The following is a 13,940-nucleotide window of genomic DNA, read 5'->3' as shown; positions in this document are numbered from 1 at the left end:
GGTATTAAAATAGAAAATGACATCATAGTCATGGCTAAAAATAAACAAAATCCTTAATCAGCATCAGCAACATTTTATAGTAATATCTAAAAATAAAATTCCTTTGTAACCATAAAAGCCCATTTAAATACATCATAACAGATATTAAAATAGAAAATGACATCATAGTCATGGCTAAACATAGCAAAAACCTTAATCAGCATCATTTAACAGTAATATCTAAAAATAAAAATTTCTTTGCAACCATAAAAGTAAAATAGAAAATGACATCATAATCATAGCTAAAAATAAACAAAAATTTTTTTTATTGGCAAATTTTAAATGGAGTTTATTATACTAAAACAATAAATTTGCAACCATAAACATGATAAAACCCCATTTAAACACATCATAAAAGTATTAAATAATTCAACTACATCATAAGGCTATAAAAAAAGAAAATGACTTCATAGTCAAGGCTAAAGGTAAACAAAAAACCTTCATCAGCAAAATTTTATATTGGCAAATTTCCAATGAAGTTTATTACACTAAAATTGTTGGCAAATTTCCAATGCATTTATTAACAATAAAGTTATTGGCAAATTTCCAATTTACATAATTTAAAAGCAGTGTAGATGAGATATTTAAATGAGTTTGAATTACCAACCTTACACTGCTTTTAAATAATGTTCTTTACTCAATTATTTGTCTATTAAAATGGAAACCCTTGTTTTTTAACCTTTTTTCCCCTTATTCCTTAAACATTAGAGCCATAACCCCCCCCCCCCCAAAGCCAATTATTACTTTCCAATGTAACCTAAATTTCCAATATACATAATTTTAAATTTCAATTCCTCATGATATATAACCGTATCATTATTATTTTCTTTCATATATAAATCTGAAACAACCATCTTTAAATGGAAAATTTTAAAGAAAAAAAAAGGAAAAAAAAAAATCCTACCTCCCACACATTTTTTCAACCCCCTTTTGATTCATCATCCCCCACCTCAATCACAACCTTCAATTTGTGGTATGGTACATTGCAATACAATTTCACAGAGATCCATACACTTGAACACAAGTTTTTGTTGCAAACTAAAAAAATCCTTATTTTTGACCAATATTTGGCCCCTTATTCATAAATGTTTGAGCAATTAACCCCAAAACTCAATTCCTACTTTCTCTTCGTGATAAAAAATAACTAACTTAAAATGTAAATTTTAAACAAAAAAAAAGGGAAAAAAAAAAATTACCCCTTTTTTGACCCCCGCCCCCCTTATGATTCATCACCCCCACCCCCTTTCCCCCCAAACCAAGCTCAATAACAGCCTTGCCTTTGTGGTATGGTACCTTGTAATACAATTTTAGAGAGATCCATACACTTGAACACAAGTTATTGTCTAGAAACTAAAAAATGCTCATTTTAAACCCCTTTTTAGGCCCCTTATTACTAAACGTTTTGGGCAATTACCACAACACTCAATTCCAGCTTTCCCTTTGTGAAATGGAACCTTGTAGTAAAATTTCAGAAAGATCCATACACTTACACACAAGTTATTGTCATGAAACTAGAAAAATGCTTGTTTTTTGCCCCCTTTTGGCCCCTTATTCCTAAAATTTTGAGGCAATTAACCCCAAAATCAATCCCAGCATTGACCCTTTGTGATATGGAATCTTGTGGTACAATGTCAAAGAGATCCATATGCTAACACACAAGTTATGTCTGGAAGTTACAAAAATGCTTATTTTCGGCCCCTTTTTGGCCCCTAATTCCTTAACTGTTGGTACCATAACCCCCAAAATCAATCCCCACCTTCCTATTGTGGTATTGAACCTTATGGTAAAATTTCATAGAGATCCATTCACTTAAACTAAAGTTAGAGTGCGAAAACCATTGTGTATTCGGACGACGACGACGACGACGCCAACGTCATACCAATATACGACCTCAAAATTTTTTTGCGGTCGTATAAAAACTACTATAGTATACAAATAAATTATATGTCCTGGCATTGAATAAAAATGCTGAATATTATGTGCATTTTATTCTGTTAAACTTAAATAAATATATCAATACATACAGCAATATAACTAAATTGAATAAAAGTGGCTTCTTATTATTTCCTTTGTTTAAATAAATATATTTCCATAAAAAGAAAAGCTTATTATGAGACAGGAAAATGTTTTCACCCACTTCCTATAAATAAACCCATTAAAGGATTTACTCAATACGTAACTCAAACCATGGGAAAAACGTTACTTCTGAAACTAACAACACAGTCAATAGTCTTTTCTAATACAATCTGATATGTCAATTCTGCAAGGCCAAACAATAAGTGTTGGTGTGTGTTTTCTACTTTCAGAAAGATAAAAGTTAAGAGTCAGCCAATATGTATTTTTTACAAAATGAAAGATCAGATATTGGCCATAACTGTGCTAATCTGAATAATGCAAAAAATATTTAGTGTTTGAATCAAAAGATGCAGCCTCAAAGGCAGCAGAATACAAACATTTTTTTTGTATATGGTTAATATTTAACCACCCTCCCCCCCACAGTTTTCAATTGATTTTGTTGTGTTTTGCATGACAATTGAAAAGGCGTTTTTTTCCCCTCATAGAAATCCTTAAGACATAAAACTCATAAAAAGAAATACCAGGATGTTTAGTCTTTTTTCAAATCAAGTTTAACATCCAAATTATCAGATATTTTACTATCTGTGTTTTCTGATGATTCATCTGTAGGTGTATCTGTTGAAGGATTTACTGTATCTTCTAGTTCCTCATCTGTTGATTCACCTCCTGTTGTGAAGGTCACTTTGTCAGGAGTTTCACTATGTAACAAAGGTTTTGATTGGATATCTATGTTAGTTGATGTAACATTATCTGATTGATCAGTATGTGTGATGTTTGTTGTGTTTTTTGTATCAACTGGTACACTGTCAGTTTGTTGAACATCTAGACTGTTATCTATTGGTTCTAGTTTTGGTATAAGGTGCTCTATTGGAGTCAAAACTTTTGTTATATCAACAATACCCAAATTTCCCTGTAAAAGATAATTATTGAGTAAATTTCAGTAATTTCAAATACTCAGAATTTTAACTGCATAAGATAAAACAATAAAGTAATGCAAAACAATAGACCATATCACTAATTGGGATTCTGCTCCACTTGAAACAACATTTTCTCTTGTGATGTGTAAATTTTATGGAAACATATGATATAAAGTAATGGAGGAAAAAAGCAAAGTGTTTTATCCTTGTTAATCCCAACGATGAAGAAATTTGTTGTTTTGCTGTAATATCTTAGAACAGTTACATGCAATGTGGCTCAATAAAATTGTTTAACACAACTTAATAATTTTTAAAAACTTTTTGAAAGTAAGGCCATTTTTAATGTTCACATAGATGTTGAAAATGAGATGTTTACAATGACTGATTCTCTGACAAAGTTTGAGGGAATACAGTATCTGTTCAAATATACCATCTTTGTTTGTTAATGCCATTACTGATTTAATGCAGATAGAGGGAAAACACCAAAGACATCTAAACATCACTGTATCACAACTGCTAGTTTTTCTGACAGAAAACAGTGGTATTCTAAATTAACCAGTTTGATATCAAGATTTTTATTAAATACAGTATTGAAGAAATTATAGTGTGCATTTATTATTGTGATTGATCAAAAGACAAAGATGCCATCTATTATACATGAGATTTCAGGAAAAGTTAGCATAGAAATAGAGCAATCAGAATTTAAAATGTGAATTCTTATGAATACTTATTGCATTGCATTTTTAGCAATAATAAAACATTGCAAAAACTGAATTTACAGTAACTATCAAAATGAATATATCCAATTTAGGAATTTGTATGTCTGCCTTTTTTGACAATATTCTGAACTATTCTGGTAACTATGACTGCTTCCAGACTCTTGTTACTTTTACAAATATATTATTTATAATGAACTCTGCATTGCTAAGTATAAATCAATTTGCCATATTAAAATCCACAATTATTTTTGGCAAATTTTTAAATACATCAATATGATCTTCTTTTTTTTGAATAATTTTGATAGGACTAGAAGACAAAAGCACACAATTTTGTATAAAAAATCAGAAACTTTTTGTCAAACCACACACAAAGTTAAAATAATGCACATTTTACAAAACTTGTAAATGTAAAAGCTTACCATTTTATTAAATTCTAAGATAGACACTCCCAGTATCTGTGCCAAGTGTTGTGGAGGAAACAGTGTCTGTAGACATTTATTTATGTATGGTACCAAGTCTGTTATATAAACTGTACAAAAATTATCAAAATTATCCTTCTCTTTTTTGTCAAATGTGGTTTCTTCAGCTCTGTAAAACAAACAAAAATATATCATATCACTGTCATGTTAACTCATAGATTTAAAGGTGGGAAAATATTTTCAATACTATTGTGCTAAACATTATAGACATAACTTTTCCGAATAAAAGACAAATAATTATACTTTGTTTGTCTGTTTGGAATATTAACTGTTCTTAAAATTTTACATTAAAAAGAATATCTTTATATTGTTTATCTAGAGATATAACTTCTGCCACTGCATCAAGATTAATATGGTATTTCTCCTCTAGGGATAGTTCAAGGAGTAGGACTGACAAGACCCTTTTTTGGGCCCAAAATATAGCATTTTAAAACTTTGTTAAAAATGTAAACTTTTAGCTATTTACTGGAAAGTAGAAAACTTTTGTAACATAATCATTGGCTGTTTTTTACATTACACTGCACATTCATCAGGTACTAGCATCATTTATTCCTGCAAAATTACTGAAATCTTCACAATTTTAGCATTTGTGCTAATTTTAAGATGGTTTGTCTAAAATGAAAGTGGCCGTACTTGTGTTCAGTCTTAATATTCAAATATAGGTTGTATTTGATGATGATACATAACGCATATAAAGGTTGAGACTGAACATGAATGCAACCACTTCCATTTAAGACACAAACCATCTGAAAAGTGACATTTTGTGGCATATCTGATCAATTTTTCATATTCAAGCTTGAAGTTGGGCGTCTTTAATGACCAAATCAGTTCAAATCTTTTACTTAAACTGATTGAGTCGACTGGAGAAGACATTTAAGTGTTTTAAAAATGTCAAAAATCTTTCATCAGATGTACTTCAATTTTTAGGCCAAAATTAGCCCTTACAGGACCTTCTCCTTTTCAAATTTAACATGCAAGGCTTGTTCAAATAGCTCAATAAAATTCATTTGCAAGAAAACGGATTTATATGTATAATGTTTTAGTAAAGATGTTTCAATCTTCATAAACTCTGGGACTTAATGGTTCTTCAATTAAATTTAGAAATTTAATCTCATTCTTTTTCATAACTGTGCCACAATAACTGATATTTTACAATTTAGGAATATCTTGTTACCTGTGGAATGCCAGTATAATTCTGTTGATTTGCTGTAGTGATGATTCTAAAGCCTGAGATACTTCACAAGCCATGGATATAGGAGCACAGAGTCGTAACTCATTAAATGCTGTCAGTATATGGTTACAGTAGGCAGCCAGGGGATAGAAGTCCAACAGTACATTAGGAGGGTACATTTGTCCTGCCTGAAAATTAATTATCCTTTAAATCAAATTGATTAAATAATAAACTGTAAGTTTACAATGCCTATGGATACTGATATTGGTGAGTAATTATTATTTTTTTAAATGAAATTTATATTTACATATCACTAATCTTATTTGATAAAGTAATCAAATAGAAAATCAGGTTTATACTCTGCAGTATTATCAAGAAAATTACCTCTCCTACTCTCATACTTAACTAATGTCCAAATTTTATTCTAAATGGGATTCATCCAAGTCTCAATTCACTTTCAGTGCTAAAAAGCATATGCTTCAGAAATGAAGTTTAACAGTGTTTTGAGGGCTATTTAGTAGAAAATAACATTACTTACCCCTCCATTGTTGCATTTATGTACTTCTGTACCATTCCAATTCTAAGCAAGGTGCCCTTTTTAAATAGGGGGATACCAGATAAGCAGTGCAAGCTCATTTACCCCTCTAAGTTTTATAATCATATGTCCATAAAATTTAATTTATAACAGGGAAGGGGAAATAACTCAAATATGAAACTATCATTACTACACATCTCACAATGGTCTCCCCCTTAAATTGAGTCAAATGTAAATAAATGTATACCTGACTGGCTGAAACATAAGAACTACCACTGGTTGAAGTCACATTCAAAAGATTATAAGACTGCATATTTTCCTCAAATCTAAAATATAACACAATCACATGATAAAAAACAAGGGAATATGTATGAGCAATTGAGAAAGGAGTAGGTCTAAAATATACTTCTATACATTTATAAATAAAGAAATTGGTGGCACCCATTAAAACATAATTCTTTTATAGGTATTCACTCAATAGTTATCATTATTTTTCCATATCTGTTTTAGCTGTATGAGCTCTTGCCATTGCTCAGAACAATCACTATAATCCTTGACATGTCTTACAATTATTTGAGAAATATTCGTTTCAAGACACTCTGATATGATAATATCACTGCTCTTACTTTTTAATTGCCTCAGTCAAGGCCAATGTAAATGTATTTAGTGCTGCCCTCTGGAAGATAGGTGCCAATAGTCCTCTGAAGTCAGCACCAACTCTACTGAAAGACAGTCCAAAGTACATACACTGCCCAAGGATAGAATCTAAACGTCCACCTACTCCTCTCTGTAAATCTGATTCTAATGTTGATAAAAACTGAGAAACCTGAATCAAAGAAAATATAAAGTTACATACAACATCTACACAAAACAAAAAGTATTTTATCCTGCAATCAGCCAACTATTGTACAAATAACAGGTACACAAATAAATTTTTGCTTTTTTTGTACTTGTACAAATAAAGTCTCCTGTTTCCCTCTGCCATGTTGAGCAAGCGGTAATGTGGATATTTCTTTTAGGGGTCCACTTCCCGGTCCGCGTTTAAACTATGTCGATTTCTTTGAAAAATTAGAGACAATGATTTAGATTTTAACAACTAAAGTTTCAAGTGTTTGGTGTAAATTTCAGGATTAAAACAATATATGTACATTGTTTGAAAATATAAAATTTATTTGTACATGCTGCGAAACAGGAGAAAAGCTCGGTGAGCCTTGCTTTTCGTCCTGTTTCTTAATCTCATACAAATAAATTTTATATTTTCCGATAATGTACATATATTGTATATATACTTTTGCAAACTGTTGTATGAATAAATCACATATACCTTAGATTATACAAAAATTAAATTAATGTTAATCAGGGTTTTTTTTATGAGAGTCCAGATGCTTGCCAATGTTTTAAGCTAAAATATCAATGCCATAGTTTATTATTATATCTTCTGGTCAAAACAAAATAAGAAATTTGTTTATACATTTTTTTAATACTTTTGGATGACTGGAGCTGATACAATCTGGTTCATATTTGGACTCAACAGGTAATAAAATGATAGAAATATTAATGATGCAACTGTTTTAACCCATCCACAAATTTATGTACCTTTTCAGGCCATTAAAAATGGTTTTATAGTTATAACTGAACATTTTATTTTCTTAAAGCAGGATTTGGTGTTTACCGCAGATCTTCTAGAGTAAATTTCTTCACACTTTTTTTCCTCACTCATAGCATATAAGTATATTGTTGAAACAGAAGGTTCAATTTTCTAGAAGTCTTATGAATTTTTTGTATTGTTGGGTTGCTGTTTCATTGATGTTAATCCCATTTCTCCTTTGATTTGTTTTTATTGCTTATATCGCTATTTTACCTATATTGTTACGTTGCAAGAACAAGTGTTGTTGAGTTGCTGTCTCATTGATGTTAATCCCATTTCTCCTTTGATTTGTTTTATTGCTTATATCGCTATTTTACCTATATTGTTATGTAGCAAGAACAAGTGTTGTGGAGTTGCTGTCTCATTGATGTTTATCCCATTTCTCCTTTTGATTTGTTTCATTGCAAATATTGCTATTTTACATATTTTGTCATGTAGAAATACACTCTTTTTCATAACAGACCTTCTGGACAACCCATCCATGAAACAAAGCAGCTTCATTGATAGATTCCTCTTTAGCTGTACTTAGTAACGGATCCTCATCGGAGAATATAGCTCTGTACTGTGTTATTATATCAAAAAGGTGTACTCTACTAGCTTCTATTGTCTTTGTGATATGTGTATAGGCTGAAAAAAATGTTTTCCTTTGTTAATCGTGAAAGCATATATAATGATTGAAACAAACAAACATTTAAATTTATTGCTGAAGACCTTAAGACGGTCTAAAAAAATTCTAAAAATAAAAGTGACTTTTCTTGGGATATTCTGTTTTTTCTCTCTACTATTACATGATATTATTTTCTCCTTTATAATTATATCAAACACATATTCTTTCAAGGATGTGAATCTCATAAACTGTTGAACACAGTCATTATTATTGTGACTGTTTATATCTGGAATTAGTACATTTGTAATTCAAAGGAATTCGGTCTTCATTTTAAACACTTTGTTTTTATTCTTATATTCTTCTTAAATTCATCTTTAGCTATGTCTGTGTGATCTTGTTCACTATACATATGGGGTATCTTAAGCTTGATCTATGATGAAAGATTGTAGAGGACCATATATATACAATATTTTTTTTAATTTAGACATGATGGCAAATTCATGTTTATGTATTTCCTCCTCTTTCTAAACATTTCTAAGCAAAAAAACTGAAGTGAATATTTTATAGCTGACACTTGGCAACAAGTTACAACACAAAAAGTTATCTGAATCAAAAAATTTGATATGGGAGCTTATAATTAACATTGTATTTATTCAAATAAAACTAAATAATGGGGAAAGTATTTCATCAATAGCAATTTTCATGGTTTATCATACTTTTAAAATTTGTATGTTACAAATCAATGAGAACTTCTGTCTTTTATTCATGGTTAACATTGTTCCATTGTCCCTGTGTTGCACATATTTTATCTGTCCCAGGACAATAACTAAAACTTTCAAAACTTTTTATTTATATCTTAGAGAAATGAAGGTTAGAAAGCTCTAACAATGCAATTTTCCATATAATTAATATTACCAAGGGCATAACTCTTTTAAAAAAATAATTGATCGGCACTTATTTTCAAATTTGTCTGGGACATTGCTGATTTAAACCTATGCTAAAAGTATCATAAAAATCTGGTAAGAATTGTACATGTGAAAGTGCTTACAGTGCAATTTTCCATATAATTAATGTTTCAAAGGAACATCACTCTTTTAAAAAAAATTGATAGACACTGATTTTCAAACTTGTCCAAGACATTGCTGAAAAAAAAACCTATGACATAAGTTTCATAAAAATTTGACAAGAATTGTACATGTGAGAGTGCTAACAATGCAATTTTTCCATATTATAAATATTTCCAAGGGCATAACTCTTTCAAAAAAACTTCATCAGCACTGATTTTCAAATTTTCCAAGACATTGCTGATATAAACCTATGATATAAATTTCATAAAAATTTGGCAAGAATTGTACATGTGAAACGCTAACAAGACTGGACAGTAAGACAGAAGGACGCCCGTTATTTCTATGTCCCCCACAGTGCATTGCGCAGGAGGCAATAATACTTCCACATGATGTTAAATTATTACATACGATCATCTTTAGGTAGTGCACCAAGAATTCCCTGGAACCATGAATCTCTTGCCTGAAATGAACAACACAAACTATATTGTTTTCTACAATAAGTATATTTCTATCTTACTAGCTTCTATAACTTCTAGGTAGATTATTTTATATCTACACATCAAAAATTTAAGCTGTAGATTTAGTTTTCAGCAACTTATTATATGTAACTAGATTTTCATGTAACGGTACTCATATAACCCCCAAAAAACTATGATTGCTAATATGACAAAAAAAAGTATCAAATTTTAAGTCTGAAGTCAATAAACATCGACTCCTTTCATCAAACTAGGGAAAACAGTTCTTATGCAATACTGTGACAATTTAAAAAATAAAAACCAACCTGTCACATTAATCATTGTTCTGCCTTAATGATCATCAATTGGGATATGGTTCTAAAAACAAACTTAAAACTCAACTTATCTATTGATTTTTGTAGTGCGGAACCTTGAGATTTTAATCATCTGAATAACTTACATTGTAACAGTTGTGATTTTTTTATTTATAGAAAAGTTGAAATAAATATTTTCTTCTCATTATTATAAAGTCTCAATATCTTCCTTTAAACAAGATAAACTATGTACAAATAATATGATTTCACATTTATATAGGTATAAGTGATTATGCACACCTGTAAGAATTTGATCCTGAGTTCTGCCTCTGTAAATACATCCATACGTCTAAGATATCCTATAACACGTAGACAAGCTGGTAGTTGTACATTGGTCCTTAACTGCTGTATCAGGTGGTTCAACATCAGTTGTGTAGAGTTCTTTACTTCATTCACTATATTCTGTGAAAATATAACCAAAAAATTCAACGCTCATCATTCCATTCTTTTAAACCCTCAAATTGTCTTTATTGTGGACATGGAACTATTCCTTTTTGTAAAACTAAGGACTATAAGTGACTGAAATTATTTTATAATTAAGATTCTTTTCATTGTTTGTATTTTATAAACAGTGGACAAGTCTAATGTTAGTAACCATGGAACCGATTACTTACATTTATCACAGATATTGAGGAATGTTTCTTTTCCAGTCTCTTGACGTGAGCTGCAAGTTCCAGAGCCTCTTCAAAGTAGCCATTCCTGACACAAGTATCCATAAGTTGAGGGATTTCCAGTACCTCTAATAACTGGGTGTGTCTCTGTAGCGTCAAATTATTCATCCTACGACTAAAAATTTGAAAGAAAATTAATTTAATTTTTCAAAATATTTTGAATATATAATTATTCAAAGGTGGTGAAAATAGCAGGGTTAGCAAAGTATTGTCCTGGCGTGAAAACCCAGGTCTGGGATTATACTCCCTGAAATGGATATATATAATACCAGGCAATACTAGGCAATAAGATTTTTTAAGCTTTTTTTTTACATAAAATAGTACAGAAATACTGTAGTTTCATAGTATTATTGCTATAAATTTTATACAGATAAACATAGTAATTTTTTTTAGAGGATGAACAAATGCAAGATCCTCCTTTTCTTTAATAATTTATTATAGACAGAATATATTTAAGTTTTGCAAATTTTTGGACACCTCGTTTATTTCTCAGTTTTTTTTTAATCAATCAAAAGATTGAAAAAAATGTATTTTAACAATAGTACAATGAATTGGAAAATTTAATTGCTTTACGATCAAATTGCTAAGTATATACACCCTAAGAGGTCATTTCATCCATACTTATAAAGATGAAAAAGCTTGTTATTGCAAAATAAACAAATCTGTGTTATAATCTGAATAATTACTTATTACATTTGTAATTAGTGACGTCATTGTAATCGTGCTAAAATTGTTTCAACAATAAAAATAGAACATGTTATGAACAAAAAATGTTGAATAGTCATTTTCCTTACATAATAAATAGTTTACGTTAAATCTTAGTTAGAAATATAAAAAAATTAATAAAAAGAATACTTTGGCTCATGATAACAGTTTGACCAATTAAGACAGAATGGCAATTTAAAATATTTATAAATGTTTTAGGAGGATTATCTATAAATCTTATTTAGATTACATTTCAATCAAGTCTATGTGTGCTCATGTATGTATTAAAGTTGCTGGACCAAAACTCACTCAAATTTTTACACCTTAAAATAAGAGTCTCAAACAAATGAGCTAACAAATTAAAATATCATGTCTTATATATATCTTTTATGCACTGCATTTGTAATTGTAATCACTGAATCCTCTTTAAAGAGTCACACCAATATTTCATATTAACCAGTATTGCAAAGTAAAACCTGGGTTTTCCCCGTATTTCCCACTGGGCTGGGCAATACTGATTATACACAGGCACTTGTCTCTAAAAAAAAAAATTTACCTACATACTTTAATATAACACAAGGTACCTAACTCACATATTTGAGAAATGTCACCAGGTCGCAAACATCCATTATATTTCGATTCTGCAGTTGTCTATCCCACTGAAACTTTTTATGTCGTAAATCTACATTTAATTATCTACAAAATGGTGTATAACACGCCTATTTCTATTGTCGCAATCATTCGTAACAGGCCTTCAAAGTATGTCAACCATAATTATTTCGTCTTCTCACAGCCGATTGGAATTGTAAGGCTCACAGTGAATGATTACGGTGTAATAGTCAAACAGACATAGGCACACTGTTGTTAAAACAAGTCTATGGAAAGATGTTACAATTTTGTACCTTGAATTAATTTCCTGTGCTTGTTTAGTAACCACTTCACATTCCTCTGACAAGCTTGGTAAGTTCTGTAGTAAATTGTCCACATGTTTCTCTATGATCTGGAACTACAGTAAAAAACAATTGAGATAATTGTAATGAAATATTGTTGACTGGGATATGTTCAAAATTACAAGGCATTAATCTCACAGATATGGTATATAAGTACAATATACACTTGTCACAGGGATTGCCATGGTACTGCAAGGGAATGACTATTGAACCTTTACCCAATAAGATGAAAACAAGTTTCTTATTTACATTGTCAAAAAATTTCACCGAAAAAAATCAAATACAATAGTATTAATTATTTCTGGTTTTTATATCAGTTGCAGTTGTACTTCAGTGATTATTTCTTTCCACAGACAGCTTCATAAGCCTAATGTTAAGTTACACTTACATCCTCAAATATTTCTCTCGAACATTCGGCAGTTTGAATAAATGTCTTGTAATGTGTAAAAGCTAAGTTCTGAGTTTCTTGTAGAATCTGTGACTTTTCATCTGACAGTCTGTCAGGTTCCATGGCTGAAACATCAAATAAACAAGTTTTTTAATACTATTGGAATATTCCTACATTAACCACACAACTGCTTTAATGTAGTTTTTTTTTTTTTCCTTTTACAACTTTTGTTGTGTTTATTTTTTCCCAAAATATATATTTAAAGCTTAGATTTTTTTTAAGGTTTTCAAGACTGCAAAGTTCATTATTTTTAAGGAATGACTGAAATATTTTTTCTGTCTATGAAGAAATAACATAAAAAATGTGGTGCACACTGAATAACCCGCATAGCAGGTTATTTAAAAGTGTGCACCACATTTTTTAGGTTATTTCGAAAAGACAGAAAAAATATTACAGTCAGTCCTTTTAATTTGATTCTAAATTCCATTTTTAAGGAGTAAATCATAAAAAAACATTTATGACGTCACAGTCACAGTACAAAATTATGTCTATGAGCTGATAGACAAAACACTTTCAGCCAATCAGAAGAGGTGTTTCATCTAAAATTAAAATCATATTATTATAACTAAAACATAATAAAAACAAGAGTGCACACGCTGAAATGTCTCGCCTTCTTTACTAATCATTGATATTATGTTGATAGTCCTAAATATAAAGCTTTATTACAACTGCCACATAAACTTAACATTAACCAAGTAAACTAAACATTGACCAATGAACCATGAAAATGAGGTCAAGGTCAGATAAACCATGCAAGGCAGGCATGTACAGCTAACAAATCTTATATACAACAAATATAGTTGACCTATTGCTTATAGTTTAAGAAAAACAGACCAAAACACAAAAACTTAACACTGAGCAATGAACCTTGAAAATGAGGTCAAGGTCAAATAAAACCTGCGTGACTGACATATAGATCATAAAATATTTCCATACACCAAATATAGTTGAACTATTGCATATATAGTATTAGAAAAAAAGACCAAAACTCAAAAACTTAACTTTGACCACTGAACCATGAAAATGAGGTCAAGGTCAGATGACACCTGCCAGCTAGACATGTACACCTTACAATCATT

At 30.2% G+C, this 13,940-nt stretch overlaps 1 protein-coding gene across 1 annotated transcript in view; it reads right to left on the bottom strand.

The window, feature by feature from the left end:
- Positions 1-2,010: 2,010 nt before the first annotated feature.
- The window catches only part of LOC127702884 (conserved oligomeric Golgi complex subunit 8-like), a 16,748-nt gene continuing 4,818 nt past the window's right edge, over positions 2,011-13,940 (bottom strand). The window contains exons 4-14 of the mRNA XM_052207189.1: positions 12,802-12,926; positions 12,366-12,469; positions 10,702-10,873; positions 10,328-10,489; positions 9,667-9,718; positions 8,048-8,211; positions 6,563-6,762; positions 6,184-6,262; positions 5,405-5,589; positions 4,171-4,339; positions 2,011-3,025 (exon numbers count right to left, since the gene is read on the bottom strand). Of these exons, the coding sequence (XP_052063149.1) occupies positions 2,645-3,025; positions 4,171-4,339; positions 5,405-5,589; positions 6,184-6,262; positions 6,563-6,762; positions 8,048-8,211; positions 9,667-9,718; positions 10,328-10,489; positions 10,702-10,873; positions 12,366-12,469; positions 12,802-12,926 (1,793 nt within the window). The 3' untranslated portion in view covers positions 2,011-2,644. The remainder of the gene's footprint in view (positions 3,026-4,170; positions 4,340-5,404; positions 5,590-6,183; positions 6,263-6,562; positions 6,763-8,047; positions 8,212-9,666; positions 9,719-10,327; positions 10,490-10,701; positions 10,874-12,365; positions 12,470-12,801; positions 12,927-13,940) is intronic.

This window comes from Mytilus californianus, unplaced genomic scaffold (assembly GCF_021869535.1).
Source record: "Mytilus californianus isolate M0D057914Y unplaced genomic scaffold, xbMytCali1.0.p SCAF_5, whole genome shotgun sequence".
Taxonomy (NCBI): Eukaryota; Metazoa; Mollusca; class Bivalvia; order Mytilida; family Mytilidae; genus Mytilus; species Mytilus californianus.
Note: the sequence above shows the minus strand (reverse complement) of the source record. Positions and strands in the feature narration are given on the sequence as shown.